General features: G+C 39.2%; 1 protein-coding gene across 1 annotated transcript; it reads left to right on the top strand.

Annotated features, from left to right (window-relative positions):
* Positions 1 to 20155: 20155 nt before the first annotated feature.
* On the top strand, positions 20156 to 21372 carry LOC149820432 (gibberellin 3-beta-dioxygenase 1-like). The gene is made up of 2 exons (XM_089981796.1): positions 20156 to 20634; positions 20775 to 21372. The coding sequence occupies exons 1-2, from the start codon at positions 20156 to 20158 to the stop codon at positions 21370 to 21372; spliced, it is 1077 nt and encodes a 358-aa protein (XP_089837922.1).
* The last annotated feature ends 254 nt before the right edge of the window (positions 21373 to 21626 follow it).

Genomic DNA, 21626 nt, shown 5'->3' on the forward strand with positions numbered 1-21626 from the left:
CTCAGTCTGAGTAATGATTGTCTTTGAATTTTGATTGTAAACTGGTCAGGGTTTTCCCAACCCCAGCTTGCCTATAAAAAAAAAACTAAACTATTTTCGTTGCCAGTCCAACCATCCAACATGTTTCTATAACCAGTAGTCTCAAGTTAAGCTTCACCCTTTGTTTTTTACACCAATGCTGTTTTAAGATGGAGTTTTGCAGACTGAACTCATTATGGGCCAAGAGGTGCCATGTTAATTATAGCCCTATTTTGGTATCTGTGGTGTAAAACTATACGACTACTTTCTCTTGTCCAACAGGAATAGTTTTCTGTTGGCTTTGACCATGCGACAAGGGATGCATGCACACCTGGGTATTGAACTCACAACATCCTTTAACTTTCAACTTGGATATCTTAAGCTGAGATCAGTTAGCCAATTTCTTGTTTTTTTTTTTTTTTCTAACATTGCCCCATATTTATCACTAATGCTTGGAATTTAACCACAACAGTTTAGCTCAGTCAGATAATGCATGAAGTGAAGATAATCTTGATGTCCAACCTAATCACTGCAAGCTAGCAGACAAAGATAGATATATATGAACCCCCATGAACACATTTGATGACACCCCTGGCTGAGAAAGGGCACAAGAACCAATCTGCATTTGAAGTAGCTAATATGGTGTCTATCATTAAGGGGGAAATGAGACGAGAGACCTCATCTTCACTATTACTGTTGTAAATATATAGTTCATAGGACATAGTTAATATGTGAACCTTTGTTCTCATCTGTGAGTTACCAACAAGTGAAAATGACCACTCTAGCAAATAGTGCATTGACATGATGGATGGATATAGAAGTAATTTTATGTTGCTACTGTGATTCTAGAGTTTCAGGTTCTCAAAGTGTTTGATTCAGTAGACCTCTTTGGTGCCATCCATGGCCTTTATTCCTACAAGATTGAGTGATGATTTTTTTTTTCTCATGAGATATTCCTACATGTGATTTTTTTTTCTCCTTAAATAGTGGAAGTCATTTGACGCAAAGAGTGGTGTGTTAAAAAAAATGTAGTAGAATGCTTGAGCAGTTCGTTTGAATACTACTTAAGGCTTTCTGGTTTTACATTTGGCTTCTATCTTAGCCTACAAGAGCTCCTCTCATCTGGTAGGAGCAACTTGTGAATATCACCAAGTTGACGAAATGTCACAAGTTCGAAACCCAGGGGAGCGTCCTTTGCCGTAAGATCGAAGTGGGCCTACCAATGTGTGAACGGTGATGGGAGCGTTTTTCCCTTGGCCTAGTAAAAAAAAAGGTGACTAGTATCTTAAAAATCTAACATCCTATTTTTACGTGCGAAGCCATGGATCAAAAATCATTGCCATCACCAAAAAGTGATTGCCAATTCTCCGAGGTTAACCTTTTGAGGAGAAAAATGCAATGTTAAATCGGCATCATGGTGAAGCATGACAGTTCAAGCCAATTTTGAGCTCTAGAACCTTGATATAAGTTGCACCAAAGTATCATCATAATAATCTGTCACACGGACACGTTATTTAGGCCCCTGTGCCTAGGTGACACAACATGGCATGTTTTATATTATCATTTTAATATTTTGAATAATAATTATATGTTTATGTATTAACATTTTTATCAACTAAAAAAGAAATCAGTGTTCTCGTGTCCCGGTTTTCAAAAACTTTGCACACTCGTCTCTCATATACTCCGAGTCGGTGCCCGTGTGACATAGGTAACAATTAGGGGTGTCAACGGGTCGAGTTTACCTGGACCTGACCCGTACCAAACCCTATAGGGTCCGGGTATGGTGATAAATAAGAAGACCCAGGTCCGGACCCAAAGGCCTGATTAATACATGGATCCGGGTATAGTTTGTGAATTTTTATATCAGACCTGGGCTGACCTGAGTTCCAATTAAGACCCACAAATTTCAATGTAAAAGTGATAAAAATATTATTTTATCGGGTATGGCCCGGGTCTGATTCTTGTAGTTTTTATCTTGTCTGGGTATGGTTTCTCACATGATGAGTCTGATTAGACCTAGGTCCGGACCCGATACCATACCCAAAAATCAGGGTCAGGTCTGGTTTCACCTGGGTTCGAACCAAACTCGACCCGACCCGTGACACCCCTAGTAACAATCTCTAAATAAGGTGTAGTAGGTCAAACCTTTTTCTCATAGTTTATGTCATCAAAGTGTTACCCGGCCAATATACAATGTGGATTTTCGCTTACGGATGTAAAGAATTCAATCTGTACCCAACCAAAGGGGTTAAAAGTAGGCCTGGTTGGGCCAATGAGCCTACAGGTTGAGACCAAACATTTAGGCCAAGGAGCTCAAAACCACAGCTATGGCAGGGTGGACCACCCCTAAAATGGCCTAGCTAATGCCCTAGTGTGAGAGGCCTGCAAGTTGGCTTCAGTGTTCTTACGTGCCAACCCAACAAATTAAAAGGGACACCGAGCCTGCCAAAGAACACAATGCTGCACAATCTCGCCATTGGGGAGACCAAACCTAGTTGGGTCCTACCTTGGGATGAATCATAGGGGGATTGAAGTGGTGATATGAGGTCACCTTTGCCTCACAGCATTTTGGCTGATTCTAGGGTCTTCTTTATGATTCTTTCTAATTAAACTTCATTCATTCTATGTTTTAATGGGGTTAAAAATCAATGTTGTCGGTATCATATCGAATCGGCCTGAATCAGCCGATTTGTATTGTATTGTATCGGTGATAATAAACCAAGCTGATTTGCCTTACTTTTTTATATTTTTGAAAATTGGTTTAAATTATTTTTTAATATTTTTGAATATTGTTGTCATGTGCCATCAGCTGGTTAAAATTTGGCTGATTTTGAAAATTGATTTAGTTCGATACTGATTCTGACAACATTGGTTAATATTGCTATAATCAGCTTAGAAAAATCGCTTCTTTTCATTTTTGCTTTTTTTTTTGTTAAATATAATAACCGCGTATATGCGATCTACGAACTGTGTTTTACTAGGAATCGGCTTGGATCGCCAGAATCCAATGTGTAATATTTTGGTAATGCAAAAATCGACGGCTATAAATGCACCAAAAAAACATGTTTTTTCATAAAAAGAACATAATTTTAAAAAATCGATATGATACCGACCTGAATTGGTTATTTTTTAAATAAATATAAAAATAATTTAAAAATAATTTTGTAATGTTATTTTAATGGCTTTAACATGTGTTACATTAATTCTGATTGACACAGTAATATTTTTCAATTATTTTTTTTGCTGGTTCGGAACGATTCACTTGAGAATTGGTAATGGCCCAGTCACCTGAATCTTTGGCTAAACGATACAGGTCCGATTTGGATACTGACAACATTGGTCAGTCCCTTGAATGGCAGTTCTTACACTTCACTTTAGATCTTTTGGTGTTCAACGTGAATTGTTAAAGAGAGAGGATCTCTGACCACAGAAATACTGTCAGAGGCATGCAGCTTGGATCCCGTTCATCTTAGAAATGAACGACAACCATCAAAGAGGGAATAAAGCTTGTCAGAGCACTTCAAGAACTAAGTATATGGGGTTATGGCTACATATGGGATATCTCTCAAGTTGCACACAGAAGACCCTGCAATTTATTTGCATTAAATAGCTTATAATATAGATGGTCCTGTCATGGAACTTGGAAGACTAATTGGTTCATAGCCCTTTGTGAGTCAGTTTTTGTCTTTATCATTGACAGTCCCAGTTCAATATCTACATTGCCAATTTCCAATTTTGAAAATGATAGGGTTGTATAAGATGCATATATGAATGTGTTTGCTTTACTCTTTTTCTTTGCATAGAACTGGATATATCGTGCCAAATGGCTAATTTCTTTGTCCTACCTAAGTTTATGTTTATGCATTATCCAAGAGGGAAACAAGTTCATGAACTCCAATCTCATGAATTTGGTCATGTAGTATATAACTTAAAAGCTTGCACCAAAATCATTTGAGTTCATAAACTTCGTCACAAGTCACCATGCCAAGTTAATATTGAAAAATAGTTCACTTAATCGATAAGACAATCGAGGTTGAATAAGGCACACTCATGCTATTTTTCAAGCAATAGTTGCACCCCCCCCCCCCCCACTTAAGATCAAGTCCTTGGTGCAATGAGTATTAGTGCAATTATAATCTCAAGATACAACCAACTTTTCGCCTCTTTACAAAGATTTGATTAGTGTGAGATCGAGTAACTCAACACGAACCACCTTGAATTTTTTTTTTTTTTAAAAAAGAGAAAGAGCTTGTTATAAGTGATAGTGAGAATGAGAGAGAGTTAGGGTTTATATAGACACAAACCTAACAAACATCAATAAAAGCCTATAAATTAAGTTCCTTCAATGGACTCAAACAACTAGCAATAATGAGTCTGGGCGGGCTCTTGATAGCCCAAAAGGCTGGTAAAGTGACTTTAATGGGCTCAAACCACTAGAAATAATAGGCCTGAATCTGGCCAAACGGTAAAAAAAAAAATCTGACATAAGGTCTTGGTCAACAAAACATATATGGCCTAATCGAAATCGAATATGTCTAAAATCAAGTGTACTGTCAATGGTCAAAAGAAAGGGGGGTGGCTATGGACTGTTTGACAATTAGTTGCCCCAATGCAAGGATGTTGGGTAGGTTATGGTCAAAGTAAAAAAAGAGATCAAATTGGATCGAATTCGAATCCAAATTTAAATTTAAATTCAAGGTAAGACCAACAATACCACAACAGTAAATTTTAACATCACACGTGCTCCAGTGCATGAACTGGTAGAAACATTGGAGCTCATGATCTTGGGCTTGTTTCACATGACCCCCCAAAATTACCTAAATTAAGCAGACTGCACATGCACGCACACACATAGAGACACATGTTTGCAAATGGATGGGACTGTTTTTTCTTTCATTTTTTCACTAAAGCCAGTATCTAGCACTGTAAAATTTCCCCACTTGAATTGGATCACAATCGTATGCTTCTTTGCTTAGACTTCTTTTTCTAGGATATGACATCTAAAGGAAATCAAAAAATATGGCACCAATATTTAAGCATCATTGGCCTCACTCATGGATGAAACACAACAAATGCATGCCTTCTGTGGGCCCCACATCCTGCATCAAATGGAAGGCGTGAGCGAGGTCATTTTTTATGCAGTGGCGCTGCATGCTTGGTATGCATGGCTAAGAGTATGAAATTCAGATAAACCACTGGAACAATCTAAGCCTAATGAATTACAGTTACCCGGATTTGAAGGAGCCGTGCCACTGGTTCAGCTAACTTCAACTTGAAACAAACCCGGGCCTAGGTGTAAAAAAAGGTTAAATCAGACTGGATCAGTGGATATGTCCAACAGCTACGGAAATCTGAAAGACCCAGTCAATCGAGTTTGGTAATTAACCAGGGATTATGAAGATCCAGAAATTTCACATCTATATATGGTGATCTTAGAGCTAGTCAATATTTATCCAGTGAATTGAAAGATTCATTATGGTTTCAAATGGACCCATTTGGAAGTATAAATACCAAGACAGGGTTCATGTTCTCTTTTGATCCTATCCCTTCATCCCAGGTTCAACTTCCACCAAGTGTGCAGTTTAACTGGTGGGCTCTGTACGGGCTTGAGTGTCAGCGACCCGACCTGGGGTTTACCTCGTGGGGGAGGCCCACTAAGTGACCTGGTTATCGTCATAATTTAAAAAAACTTGGAAGTATATATGCCTCAATCGGGTCAGGATCTGACAACTGGTAAGTGACAGCCCTATAAGAAGGTAGCTAGCTAGTTAGCCACCCCTAGGGTGTGAATGGGTTAGATCCAATCAAATCCACTTCATATCCATCCTTAGAGGGCCCAGGTCAGGCTAAAATCAGGTGGCACTCAATCTTGAAAAGATTGCCCATGAAAGAGCTCGATCAAGATCTCAACTTCAGAACCGAGTTTGACCAAAAACTCGGTCAGAATATGATTTTTGACAAGCTTCAAAAAGTGGTTCAAGCTCAAGTTGGTCCCCATTTTGGCATCCAATTGCAGTTGGGTCGCATCAATCTTAGAGCGCCTAACAATCCCTAGATTTGCTCTATAATTAACTAGGGCGGGTAAGTACCCCAAATGAACCGAACATAGGGTGTTTGGGCTCGTCTCATTTACCAATAATGGTGTTCAAGCTCAGGCTCATATCTGGTCAACCTGAGCTCAAGTTCATGAAAGCTGAGCCGTGCCAAAAAAACCATTTTTTTGTGCTTGATTCATTCAGGGTAAACAAGCTGAACTGAACCAAGTCACAAGCTGCTTGTGGTTTGGTTTGCCACTTACACGAACCGAGCATGTCCAGATTCATAACAAGCTGAATCGGGCCAAGTCACAAGCTGTTTGATTCTTTTTCAACCCTATGTAGAACCTCTATAGGCCTTGTCTTAGGCCACGTTTAGAAGAGAGAAAAACTCTGGTAGGAAAAAAAAGTTTTGCCTATGACAGTTTTGATATGAAAAGTTTTTTAAAAGAAAGTTTTTTTGCTTGTTTGTGTAGCATGAGAAAAACAGTGAGAACATGTGAAAAAATGAGAGAGAGGAGGAAAAGGGTGGTGGTGGATGGTGATAATGAGAAGGCAGGTGGTGGTGGTGAGATGTGATGACTGGTGAGATAGGTGGTGGATGGTGATGATGAGAAGGCAGGTGGTGGTGGTGAGATGTGGTGACTGGTGAGATAGGTGGTGGAGAGTGAAAAAATAAATTTTATCTTGGTAGGAAACATTCTTTCACTCCCCCTCTCATGTAGAAATGTTTCCTATCAAAAAATGTACTTTTTAGAAAAACTCTTTCATCAAAAAAATCTCTTTCATCAAAAAAATCTCTTTTATTTAGAAGTCTAGAAGTCGGAAAATCCTTACTATTTTTTTTTAAAAATTTTGCATCACTTTTTTCTTAATCTTTTTGGCTTTCAAACGTACTCTTAGTAAGCTAACAAAAAAGAGCCAAACCTAGAGACAAGGCCATTTGAACTGATTGGTATTTCATAGCCTTAATTTGGGGGATGGGAACTTAGCTGAGAAAAGAGACAAAGGCCCAATTTCATATGTAAGCCACTATAATGTCTCTGAGGATGAAATGCCAAAGTTAGACTATAATTGTGATCATTATTAGTTTTCTTGGATTTAGCAAGCTGGAGAGCCTTTGTCCTCATGCATGCAGGTACCAATAGATGAGTGTGAAGCATCTTTTGTTGCCACTTTCTCCCTAGCCTTGGTTCCTAATCCTAAATTTGAATCACTAGGCCCCTTTGATCATGGGACTAGGCCTTTAGAGTAGACCCAAACACTTTTCTTTCAATAGTAAAAGTTTACTACTTCAAGCTATGTTACAGGGATACCATTTTGGACAAGAATCACACACCATAACTTGTTGATGAGCTGAACACATTTAAGCTATATTTTAATATTTTTAATAGTTTTCTCATAATTTTAATTATAATTCATTAAAAATTCTATTTTATATATTAATATTATTGTAAATTTTTTATTAAAATATTAAGAAAACCAGTGTCCACATGTCTTTTTTTTTAAATTGTGAACTTGCTTCTCGAACTCGTGCCAAGCGTCCATATCTTTTTGTACAGCTTCACAGTGACATGATAATTGTCTGATGCAGTGGTGATTGAGTCTATTATCAATGTTTTAGAGGAGTTATATCATTCAATGATACTAGATTTTACTCTCTCTCTCTCTATATATACATAGTATCCAATCATATATATGAGCTTACCAACTAACAGTCAGCTCAACGTGGAGTCGTGGACAACCGAGATTTTAGGGTACTGATGCAGGATAACAAGATTAATTGGACTGCTTTTGTATATTAACTATAGGGATGGCAGTGGACCGGGGGAAAACGGGGCCCCGCCCCGCCTCACCCCGTTTGGACCAGGGATGAAGGGTATGAAACGGGGATGGAGGCGGGGATGGACGTGCACTTTTCCCCGCCTCATCCCCGCCCCAACCCCACCCCGACCACTTTTCCCCGCAATATCCCCGCCCCGCCCCACCTCATCCCCGTTTGAACCGGGGATGGAGGACATGAAACGGGGATGAAGGCGGGGATGGAGGATAAAATCCATTCTCCGCCGGGGATGGAGGCGGGGGTGGAGGATAAAATCTTGAGGCGGGGCGGGGGTGGAGACCTTGTCCCCCGCCCCGTCCCACTGCCATCCCTAATTAACCATAGGTACCCAAAGTGCCTAAGCGGCTTCAAAAGAATATCTTCATAGGAAGCATGCTCCGAACCCTGTACTTCTCTAAGGTACCTTTGGAAGCAATAAAAATGTAGAAAAAGTGAAGGTAAAAAAAAAATGTATGGATTTTTCGACCAATCTAAACTAAAAAGAATTTTTTTCTAAAAAAGAGTTTTTTTTTAAAATACAATTTTTAATAGAAAATGTTTTTCCACCCGAGGGGTGGAGAAATGTTCCCTATTAAGATATTTTTTTTTAAGTTAACACCGTCTCACCACCACCAGTGTTGTTGCTGCTCCTCTTCCAACCCCATCCCACCACCACCACTAGATTCAGTTTCACGACCAGCCTTGGTAAGGCTTCCTTTTGGAACAAGAAGCATCACCGCTTGTGACAACGTTAAAATGGACATGATAAAAAGAGAATAGTTACTGTATTGCTATTTATGATTTACATTTACAATTTGTAATTTATAGTTACAGGATCCTACGAGTTTAGGAAGGGGATGTGTACAGTTACAAGGCTAAGATGACAAGAAGAGCAACAACTAAATTTGAATTTGCGTGGATCTGTTTTCCTAAATCTGAGATCCTCAATTTGTGAATCTGATTTCCTCAATTTGCATGGATCCTCAATCTGTGCGGATCCTGATAGAGATCTGCTCAACTGGCTGGATATTATATTCATCTATTACTCTCCCTCAAGTTAGAGCATGGAGACCTATGATGCCCAACTTGCTTAACAAAAACTAAATTTGTCCACGTCCTGTGACCTTAGTTAAAAAGATCATCAAGCTGATGACAAGAAGGGATATGAGCAGTAGAGATAATGTCTGCTTGTATTTTTTCATGAATAAGGCAGTCAAGCTCTATATGCTTAGTGCGTTCATGAAAAACATGATTGACATCAATGTGGAGAGCAGCTTGATTGTGTGGACTGTCGTCGAGTAGAGTGAGAATTGTAGATCTTCAAGTTGTGGTGCAGCTGGCCTAATCAGAGTCACAGTATGCTGTGAGTTGCATTTGAGTAGTAGTTGACAGGAGGATACCTTTATTCGGTGATGATTTTAAGTACTTAGGACCCGTCAGGCAGCGTCATGATGTGGCTTTCAAGAATGCTGCATGAACTGACTTAAAACGCTGACACAATAATTAATACCTGGTCGAGTGACAGTTAAATAAATCAAATGACCCACTAAGTGACGGTAAGGAATTGAATCCTCAAGTGGATCTCATTGATCTGCAGAGAGAGAAAGTTGTTGGTCTATGAGAAAATCAACTGGATGTGCACCCAATAAGCCACTATTAGATAGTATATTGAGGGTATATTTCTGCTGACTTAAAAAAATGCCTTTGGATGAGCGAACAACCTCAATTATTATAAAATATTTAAGTTTTTCAAGGTCCTTGAGATGAAAGGATAAATTCAAAAAATCCTTAAGATGAATAATGGACTGCTGATCATTGCCAATGATAATAATGTCGCCGCCATAAATAAGGAGTGTCATGAAGTTCGACCCAAAACGATGAGTGAATAACGTATAATCAATTGTAGGGGTGGCAATCGGGTCGGGTTGGCGGGTTGACCCACCCGCCTAACCCGTTTATTAAACGGGTCAGCCAGGTTGGCGGGTTGGCATACCCCCAACCCAAACCCGACCTGTTTAATAAACGGGTTACACGGGTCGACCCGTTTATTAAACGGGTTGGCTTAAGTCCAACCCGACCCGCCTAAGAGGCGGGTTGGTGGGTCGTGTCAGAAATTGCCACCCCTAATCAATTGTGGACTGGAGATGACCAGCATCCTTGAGAGAGACATAAAATTTCGTGAACCAATTTTGTGATGACTGTTTGAAACCATACAATGATTTCTTGAGTTTGCATACTTTGTGCTCCCCCCTTACCATGAAAACGTTGTGGAAGAACACATTGTTGACATCCAATTGGAAAAGGAATCATCCATTAATATTAGCAAGAGATAATAAACATCTCATTGTGACGAGTCTTGCGACGGGAGAGAAGGTTTTGTGGTAGTCAAAACCTTCAACATGAGTATAGCCTTTGGCGACTAAACAAGCTTTATAGCGCTCGATAGTCCTATTGGCTCGATGCTTAATTTTGAAAACCCAACAACATTCAATTGTCCTCTTGCCAGAGGGTACAAGGACAATGTCCCAAGTATTATTCCTCTGTAATGCATCAATTTCAGTATCCATGGCATTTTGTCAATGCTCATGCTTAATAACTTTGCTAAATTTTTGTGGTTCAATCTGTGAGATAATAGAGGCTAAGAAAGCAAGGTGAGTATGAGAGAATCAGGTAAGGATTATTTGAAGATGGTCGAGGATTGGGTGAAGCCGTTATGGGTATGACATGGGTAGAGGAACATATGCAGTCAGCTAGGTAAGATGGTTGGTGGTGAGATTGGCTTGAGTGACATTGTATGTCATGAGCTGGTGCATGATGGACATTGGCTGGCTCATGAATGGCGGTGTCTCAAAAATTACAGTGACACTAGGATCCGGTGGCAGTGGGTTGGGCAGCAAAACACAATATGAATCGGGAATGGATTTAGGTATAATTGGTTGTTCGGTTTGGTGTGAAATTTGGTTTTAAAAAGAAAAAATGTCTCATAAAATATGACATCACGACTAGTAAAAGATAAGTGATTATCCAAATCATATAAGTGAACCTTTTTGGCCGAAGGGGTATCCAACAAAGACACAACGTCTAGAGCGAGATGAAAATTTATCTCCAAGTTCCAAATTTTGAGAAAAACATAGGCAACCAAAAATGCGCAAATTGTTGTATGAAGGTTTGACATTAAACAACATCTCATATGGAGTTTTACCTTAAAGGCTGGGTGTTGAAATCCGATTAATAAGGTAAGTTGTCATCAAAATACATTTTCCCCAAAAGGTTAACGACATATTGGCTTGAAAACAAAAGGCATAAGCTACTTCGAGTAGATGTCAATGTTTTCGCTCTACTCTGCCATTTTGTTGGGATGAATGAACACAATAACATTGATGGTCTATTCTACTTTAAGTAAAAAAATCTTGCATCATGTGAGACAAAAACTTAGTACCACTTGATGATTGTGTTGAGTTTTAATCATGGTGCAAAATTTGGTAAGAAAATGGAAAGTTTCACTTTTGTATCTTATAAGTTAAACTCAAGTGCACCTAGAAAAATCACCAATGATGGTAAGAAAATAGTGAGCCCCTGTATGTGATGAATATCACAATGTATGAGACCAAAAGGAGTAGGACTTTTATTAGCACTATGAGGAAATGGAGATCTTGTCTGTTTAGAACGATGACAAACATCACACAAAGGTTCATAATTAAAAAAAAATATTAGAATATCCTTTGGATAATTGTGAAATTTGATCCTTAAAAGGATGACCTAGTCGTGAATGCCATATTTGTGAGGTGATTTTATTAGTGGTAGCCATAACATGATGACATGGGTTGGAAGAAAGGTAGTAGAGCCTATTTCAAACTTCATCTACTCCAATCAGCCTCTTCATCAAACAATTCTGAAAGACACAAGAAAGAAAGAAAGTAACAATAACATTAGAAGATTGAAATAATTTTCTAACTGACAACAAGTTAAAATGAAAAGTTGGAACACAGAAGACGTTATTAAGGGAGATATCGATCGGGAGAGATCCTAACATGTCCTATATGAGTGACATTCATGCGTTCACCATTGGGTAACTTGACCGGTTTGATATTAGTGACAGGTATGCAATCGGTTAGCAAAGATAAATGTGGTGTTATATGATTCGAAGCACCAGTATCTATGATCCAATGGTATTTAGAAGGAAGATTTTGAAAAGTATCACCTGCAAGGTTAGCCGAAGAAGCTTGTGCATCAACATTAAGCCAAGACATGAGCTGATTCTTTTGATCGTCGGTAAGTTGCATCAAGAAAGAAAAAGCATCATTTGATGTGGCAAGAAGAGCTTGCTGCTCGGTAGTGGCATTGGCGGCAGTTGGGGGAGCGATAAAATCATATTTGGATCCTGATTTGTGCTTAGGATGACCAATTGGATAGCCGTGTAGAACATAACACCGTGATTTGATGTGGCTGATCACCCCCACAATGTTCACATCATGGACGTCCATGACCTTGTCCCAAATATCGTAAAACAGTGTTGCCTCGATTGCACAAATTTGCATTAGCAACCAAGGCATTTGACTCACCTATGACTGAGATTATCTTGTAACATTTTCTGATTTTCCTCTTGCATTACAAGGGTGTATACCTTGCTAATGTTGGGCAAAGGTTTCATAGTCAAAATCTGGCTCTGTACTATAGCTAAGGAGTCGTTTAATCTCATGAGAAATTGATATACTTTCTGCTGTTGTTGGTAGTCACTCAACTCCTACATGTACAGTCTGGAATATAAGTACGAATTCAATTCATCTCATAGAAACTTAAGGGTAGTGAAGTAAGAGGAAAGAGATGATTGGTTTTTTCTATGATCAGTAATTAATTTTTTAACTGATAAATTGTTGCAGTATTTCCTTGAGAAAATCGTTTATCTTGATCTACCAATACTTCATAGTCTGCATAGATGACACTACTCGCTAAGTCTTTAGTCAAAGGCATTTAACAATCATGATAAGACCATATGATTGCATCGGTCCCATGCTAAGTAGAATAGTTGTGGTCATTCAAAAGAGATGAGACAAAAACTGCACCTGGATTGTCCGAATGATGCAGGAAGGTGACTCCAGAACGTCTGAACCCCTCTATCCGTCAACATTTTGGTGTATTTCGGTTGAGGCCATGATAGATTAACGGTGGTGAGATCAGTGCAGTCCATTGAGATGATGCGAACAGGCAGTGGTTGACGTTAAAAAAAATGTCGAAAAAGATTAGACAACAGTGGGCAACAGTTGAAATCAATAAAGGACGTTAATGAGAAGCAACAATTGAATATGCTGCCGTTCTATCAACGAACCAGTCTCGCATGGTATGATGAACACTCAAAAAACTCGCCTTCCTCTGATACTATGTGAGAATGTTAAAATGGACACAATAAAAAAAATAGTTGCTTTATTGCTATGTATGATTTACATTTACAATTTGTAATTTATAGTTGCAGAATCCCACGAGTTTAGGAAGGGGATGTGTACAGTAACAAGGCTAAGATGACAAGAATAGCAACAACTAAATTTGAATTTGCGTGGATCTGATTTCCTCATTCTGCGATCCTCAATTTATGGATCTGACAATCTACATGGATCCTCAATCTGTGTGGATCCTGATAGAGATCTGCACAACTGGCTGGATATTATGTACGTCTATTACCACCATCATCAACCAATATCCTGCGATCAATGTACCAAAACTCTATTTCTTGAAAACTATCGAGTATTTCCTGCAAACCATCAATTATGATATCCAGTCACTTCCAATTCCACATATTGAATTCAAGCAATAATTAATCACTATAACCTTACGCAAAGCATCACTCTAGAATCTTACGAAACATAGCATCAAGCTTCCTGAACTGCAGGGTGGTTAATGTACAAATCCGATTGACTGCGGGTTATCATCACCTGAATTCACCATACACAAAATGAAATCCTCAATGATTGGACAAGATCAAGAACAAAACATAAAACCATGAATGTATAAAAACCTTTAAGGTCTTGCCACCAACATAGGAGGGGGGCAGAACTGGGCTGTAGCCCAATCCTGCCTCCCGGCCCAGTTAAAAAATAAATAAATTTTTTTTAAAAGCCCAGTCGTAGCCCAACCCTGATTCCATGTGAAATAGTTTTTTATCCATTTTTGTAGCCCAGTCCTATCCCAGCCCTGACCGCAGCAAATAGTTTGATTTGTCCATATGAAATAGATTTTTATTAATAATTGTAGCCATTTTTTATTTTATATCAAAAAAAAAAAATTCGGGGGCGCTGCCCCTGAACCCTATACTATCACACAATTTTTTTTTTTTGCTACACCCCTGTTTGCCCCCCCTTCACATGAATCCTAGCTACGCCCCTGGCCACCAAGAAACTCCTGTAACAAGGGGATGAGCTCAAATGGCAATCACTAACACATCTCATGGCGCCACCATTTTTTCTCTTGCCGTATGATCTCGAGGGGGGGGGGAGATGGACAGCCGGGGTTTGAGTGGCTCCACTGCCATCCATTAGGCTCGACAGGTTTTCCCCCATTAACCAATCTCCCACCCACCAAGCTGACGACTAGGGATGCACACCAAACCGAGCCGGCTCGGGCTTGACTCGGTTAAAGCTTGGCTCGAGCTCATCCACTTTGTAAATGCATCGAGCTTGAACCGGTGTATGAAATTCACACGAGCTATCGAGCCGAGCTTGAGCAACCTGTCGAGCCTGCTCAACAGGCTCGATTCAGTGCAAACCCAATATATGTAATATCTTTGCAAATAATTTCACATGTGCATTGTTATTGTAATGGGTAGGGCGTTAGTCTTTCTTCAGAATGTGTTGGGTCTGAATCTCATCTTTTGTGCTTTTTTTTGCTGAGAATTTTTAGAATGTATACAATTGTTTCAGTGATAATAATCAAAAGATGCTGTTTGGTTTAATAGTGGGTCACTTGGTTAATGTTAGAGAGGTTGGGGGATCAAATTCCTCTACAAATTTTTTTTAATAGATCTTGGCTGGAGCTGGAGCTCGAGGCGAGGTTGGACAAAGTCATTTTGAACTGAGCCGAGTTCAAACAGCCCAGGCTCAGCTCTTGTGCATCCCTACCGACAAGTTGTCGATATAGAGAAAAGGACGAAGAAGAACCACCACCATAACCAGTTCCTCCTCTCCTTCTTTCCTTCATTTTTCTAATATTTTTCATTTTATCTTTCTCATGCTTCACAAACAAAAATTATCATATCAAAACTTTTCATAAGCAAAAAAAAAAAGGAATTCTATAAGATTTTTTCTTGCTACCAAACGTGCCCTAAAAGGAGAAAGCCTAAGAAAATGCAAACTTCTCATTTTATGGGAGGAGCACTTCCTATGTAGTGGGAAATACAACTCTTTTATTTATTGTCTGCTTTCTGGTTGCTTCTCAATCGCTGCTTAATTTTTTATATTATATATTATCTTAGGTATAAAATGACATACCTGCTTTCACGTCGCTTGCTCTTCACTTATCTGTTGTTTTATACTGAATTCTACTTTCACTTCTTTTTTGTTTTATGTACATTTTCCTTACGGCTTCTCACACACACAATGCTTCAGGAAATACTTCACACATCTTTTAGCAATTGCTTTCCAGCTTTTATTTCATGCATCACTTCTCGTGCCCACCTTCTTACTATGCTACACAAAGAAAAGGCTGAAGGGTCAAGATGTTTGTAGCAAAAAGTAAAGCCTGCAATGCATGCATCAAAATTAGGTCCAATTGCTTACTTTGCTTATCTGGTCGGACAGACTTGTGAAGTAACTAATGTAACCCACAGGAGGCATCCCTTACAGCAAAGTCCAAAGCGGGTGTACTCCCAGTTGTGAATAGGGATGGCAGTGGACAGCAAAAAAAAAAAAAAACAGGTATTTCCTCCTAACCTGTCCTATTTGGGCTGGGGATGAAGGGCATGAAATGGGGAATGAACCGGGGATAGAGGTGAAAGTCAAGACCTGTGTGGGGATGGAGGCAGGGATGGACTTATGCTATATATCTCCCACCCCACACCGACCTGCTGCGCCCACCGATCCTCGTTAATAAAATAACTAAAATACTTTTATTTATTTTATAAAATTATATATAAATCCTTATATATATTTCTATATATGTTTCAAAATTTCAATATATATATATATATATATAGAGAGAGAGAGAGAGAGAGAGAGAGAGAGAGAGCTGAACATATTAGGCCCTCTTTTCTAGTTATGCCCCAATAGACCTCAGTTTGAAGTGTTTTATGATAGATCTGATCCGTTAGATGCGCTTAGCATGCTCAATTTAGTGGAATCGACTCTTGGATCATTTTTTTTTGACAAAAAATGTATTTTTATGAGCTAAAAAAAATGATGCTTTCATAGCCATTGATTTTGGATCGCCAGAAAAACATGTATATAAGTCAGATAAAGGTGATCCAAAAGTCGGTTCCCACTAAACAAAATCTATAGATCACATCTATGGCGTTAGATGGGAGAAAAAATACCAAAACTATAATTTTTGAAGGAGCATAATGAGCACATTACTCATATATATATATATATATATATATATATATATGTGTGTGTGTGTGTGTGTGTGTGTGTGTTGAAATAAGTTCAAAATTTCAATGTTTAAGATTTTATTGTTTATTAAACTACTCAGGGTGAGGCCCGGGTGGGGGTGGAGCCCCCCCCCCCCCCCCCCCCCCCCCCCACTGCCGTCGCCAGTTGTGCATAGAGGACTGCTAATGTGGAGTTGGTGGCATAGCCAACAAAATAAATAATATAAATTGTATTAATTAAGGAAACCATAAACATTTTCTTAGTGCTTGAATGAAAGCCAAAATCCAATAACTACCTTATTGAACGATAAACGCACCCATGTGGGAAAGTGGCATGAATGAACAGACATGTCACATGGCAATGTTTGGCTAAAACACATGGACAGATGAGGCCAAGGCATTCATTTGTCCAGTAATCTGGACAAGGAATCTATACGGTGAGGCCTTAACTGCACCAGCCCGAGATATCCCAACTTTTTCATATGCACTTTCAACTTGTTTCTTGTCAAACAATGCCAAGATCCATTTTCCCTATTAATCAAATACCCTGAGTAGGATGTTTTTTTGAAAAATGATACGGTATGGTAAAAATGATGTATTTTTTTAAGAACCTTAGAATTTGTCAAAATACGCTGTATAACCAAAACCCTAAATAATTGAATGTAAAAGGACCATTTTAACTTTACTATGTGCAAATTTCTTTCAAATATGCATTTTTTCCAAAATATGAACTTAAGTATTGCATGCTCTATAACTTTACTATTTTGAATAAGAACCGAAAACTCCTTTAAGGTTTTCATTTTTTAGTTCTTAGACCGGAACAAAAATATGCTCTATAGACCGGATCAGTCTATCTTTTATAGAAAGTATTTTCTCAACTACTCATTGATGTTAGTGGTGTAGGAAAACTAATACCCCCAATCTATTTTTGTTATTTTTATTATTTTTTTAGATTCTCGATACAAGTAACTGAAAAATAGTATAAAATAATCATGATAGGTGCAACCACACCTATTAATCTCCTATTTTAGAAATACTATCAGGGTTGTATCTCAGCTACCATTCATCATTTTTCAATCGAATCAAGGTATTCCTGTCTAGTTTTTTTATTTTTTTCGTATTTTTTCGAAATCCTTTATTTTTTGGATAAAAAATCAAATCTTGAATGCAATACATAGGCATATATTTGAAAGAAAATTCACATATATGGAGGAAATTCGTACATGTGAAGATTAAAATGTGTTTTTTTATATCTGACTATTTGTGGTTTTGGTCATTGGATAGATTTTTGCAAATTATAATTTTTTTAGAAAACGCATCATTTTTACGGTACAGTACACTCATTTTTCATTTTTTTAGATAAACAGACTGGGGTTAATCTAACCCCATAAGAGGGCTGGGCTAGGACTGGGCTACAAAAATGGATAAAAATCTATTTCATATGGAATCAGGGCTGGGCTAGGACTGGGCTTTAATTTTTTTTTTAACTGGGCCTGGAGGCAGGACTGGGCTACAGCCCAGTTCTGCGACCCCCCCCCCCCCCCCCCCCCCCAGCTTCCGCCTATGCACTCATCCAACTTAGCTAGATTGTAAGAGCAATATAGTTGACAGCCTTTGGAAGCTAAGAGAGCATACATGAGCACATGCACAGAATAATTTTTTGTATTCATAAAATGACAAAATAGCCATTTATTTCCTTGCTTGGCTTTTGAGAACCAGCAAGGTGATATACGACAGGAAAGACCAAAAGCTAACATGATGGCATACATACCGTAGGGATGTCAATTGATGGGACCAGGCTGGACCGGGTTTGCCCGTGTCAAAATCCAACCCATAACGATCTATACCGAACCTCGGATATGATACCAAAATTACGTCCGGATCCAACTGGGCTTTTGGGCCCTACCAAATTGGACTTATTAAGCTTGTGGGACAAACTAGGTGGGTCAGTGTTGGATCTTATTGTACCAGCCTCTTATTGTAATCCTACCTATCAACAGGTCTAGCTTGGAGAAAAGTTACACTAGATCGTTTTTACAAAGTTGATTTGGAATATGGATTTTGGAAAGTAATCACTAGAGATGGTTGATGTTAACGTAGGCCCTCATTCCTATCAACTTCATTTAGTGCTAGTGGAACCAGCAACAAATATATTAATGTATGGCTGTTCAGAGAACCAGCAACCCACACTCACTCTCTGTGGAAGAGATGAAGAGTTGTGTTTTTCACAGGTAATCCTCAACCAAATTCTGTTAGATTTTTTTTTCTATGTTTTTTTAACCATTATTTCATATAATTTCTAGTTTATAGCTGAAATCAAATCATAATCTAATAATTATCCGGATGAAAACCTATAGGGTAGCTATAGCTTCCCTATTCATTGTATTCTGCAGAAAATTTTCCACTCCTATGTGCAATCTCCAAATACCAATCCAAAGGAAAATTGAAAATTTTTGCCTAGAAAGTATTTAATGGATTTTTGTTTCTTTCAACTATGAGTCTGTTCTTTTTCTTTTTTAAATAATATTACTGCTCGTATTTTACTGGATTTTGTCCCATATGCCATCTTACATTAGCATGGTGGTAGGCAATTATGATCTGCCGAATTTCCACAATATGATGTATACAGTGTTCACAATACTCCCTTTTCCTTCCATCATTAGTACGGTTTTTTATCTTTTTTTCTAGCTAAATTATGAGTCTGGCTCCAATTCTTGAAGATTTATCCTATGATGCAGAGAACCCTGGTTAAGAGGTCAAAGATCTACTCATTTGATTTTCTTTCTTTTTTAGAAAATTTAATAAAAATATATTCTAGCTATTGATAAATAAGAGTTGATTTCTGTGGAAAAAAACTAAACAAATTCTGTTTCTTTTTTTTTTTCAGGTCCAGACTGAGAAACTAAATTTGGATAGAGACTTGGAGCAAGGAAAGCATAGTAACCTCTTTTGAGAAAATAAGTGGAACAAAAAAAAAGATCTAATGGCTCAAACTGGAGTAGAAAGGAAACCTCAAATCCTTCAGGTGGCCCAGAGAGAGAAATGGTAAGGGTATTTTTAGTAGTTTTTAGAAATGGCACGGAAGAAAGGACATTTTCTTTTTCAGGACAGTGAGCTTTGTGTGATTGCAAGCAAAAAGCTAAGGTTGTCTTAGCCATCTTGTGTAAAGGAACAAGGCCATCCAAGGCATGGACTGGATGTTTTCCTACTTGAAGACAAGACATACCCACGTGGGATAAAAAACAGACCCTCTCTCTCCTTCCTCCTCATGCCTTGCCCTCCAACCAGAAGGAGGGGGGGGGGGGTGCATTTCTAGCTTTTGTTCCTTCTCTTAATACACTTCAGTCTCATTCTTTGTCTTCTTTCAATCAACACTCTCCCCAATGCCACTTCATTCCAAAACGCACCTTATCTAGGGGTGCAATCCAAGTAGACTTTGTTTTGTATCGAAACCCATTATTCAATTGGATCATGCAAGGTCCAGACCCATTCTGAACTTCAATCTGTACGGACCCAGCCAACATGACCCGACCCATTTTAAAGATTGGGTCAGCTAGCTTAAAATGGAAACTGAACCATTTGCAGGCCTAATCTTATCCCTACCTCACCACCTTAATTCACTTCCAACTTCTATATAAATAGGTGCAATGTCTCACTGTTCCTCCCATCCAAGGCCATTTCTGCTTCTGCTTCTCATTGTCCACCATGCCTTCCCTGTCCCAAGTTTACAAAGACCAACCTGTCACCCTGCACCACCCTCTCATGGACCTCACCAACACGGAAGAAGTCCCAGAATCCCATGCATGGCCACCCCTGGATGACTACCTTGATGATGCGCCCTCCAGGGATAGCACAATACCTGTTATCAACCTTTCTGAGCCCAAACTTGATGTCATGAATCAAGTCTCACGTGCATGTGAGACTTGGGGTGTGTTCCAAGTTGTGAACCATGGTGTTCCTTCTCATCTTCTCGCAGAGCTCGAGTTGCTCGGTCATAGCCTCTTTGCACTTCCCATGGAACAGAAGCTCAAGGCCTTGCGTGCACCTGATAGCATCTCCGGTTATGGTGTTGCTCGCATATCACCTTTCTTCGATAAAATGATGTGGTATGAAGGCTTCACAGTTGTCGGCTCGCCACTGGAACATGCTCGCTCCCTTATGCCAGATGATTACAATCATTTCTGGTACGCAGAAATTAAGTTTGATAATTATCTTCTTTTCTTTCCTCCAACACAAGGATTTGTTAGCGCTCTTGTTTCAAGCATGCTTAATTTCAGAGATATAATAGCTTCAATTCTGAATCTGACATATTGTTATCTTACAGTGCTGTAATTGAAAAGTATGTAAGTGAGATCGAGCGCCTAGCACAGACGGTAATGGAGCTGATACTTTCATCACTGGGACTAGGCAAAGATGACTTCAAGTGGGCGAAGAACAGGTTTGAGAGCATGCATGGCGCATTACAACTGAACTCTTACCCAATGTGCCCAAAACCAACAACAGCCATGGGGCTAGCTGCACATACTGACTCATCACTGCTGACCCTCCTCTATCAGACCAGCATCCACGGCCTTCAAGTCATGAAAGATGGACAGTGGATCACAGTCCCTCCAATAGCTGGTGCCATGGTCATCAACATAGGTGACCTCCTTCACATCCTCTCTAACGGGCACTTCTCTGCCCCTCTGCACCGTGCACTTGTAAGCCAGACCCACCATCGGCTCTCATTCGCCTACTTCTGGGGCCCGCCATCCGAGACCACCATCCACCCTCACCCTAAGCTCCTGAGCCAGAACAATCCTCCTCTGTACCAGTCCATTACATGGAATGACTACCTCAAGCTCAAAGCCAAGCTCTTCAACAAAGCACTGCCGTCGCTGCTGCTACAGGCTGGTCTTCCAGCGCTGAAACCATCATTCTAAAGGGATTTCTTGTCCAAATAAATTCAAGTGTTGATAGGTTTGATGATGTAAATGGGCCGGTTTTGTCACTGGGGAAGAAGTAGAAAAAGAAGGGCCGCTTTTTGGGACTCTCATTGTTTGGATTGTTGTGGATGGGATGAAAAGTGTGAAGGGAATTGGGTTTATGGACAGGAGGGAGGGTCTCTACCCACTAAGTTACATCAAATCATGCACCCACATTCAAACAAACCATTGCTGTTCATCTTTTCTCGTCT

The sequence above is a fragment of the Nuphar pumila genome, chromosome 12 (genome assembly GCF_984573655.1).
Source record: "Nuphar pumila chromosome 12, dmNupPumi1.hap1.1, whole genome shotgun sequence".
NCBI lineage: Eukaryota > Viridiplantae > Streptophyta > Magnoliopsida > Nymphaeales > Nymphaeaceae > Nuphar > Nuphar pumila.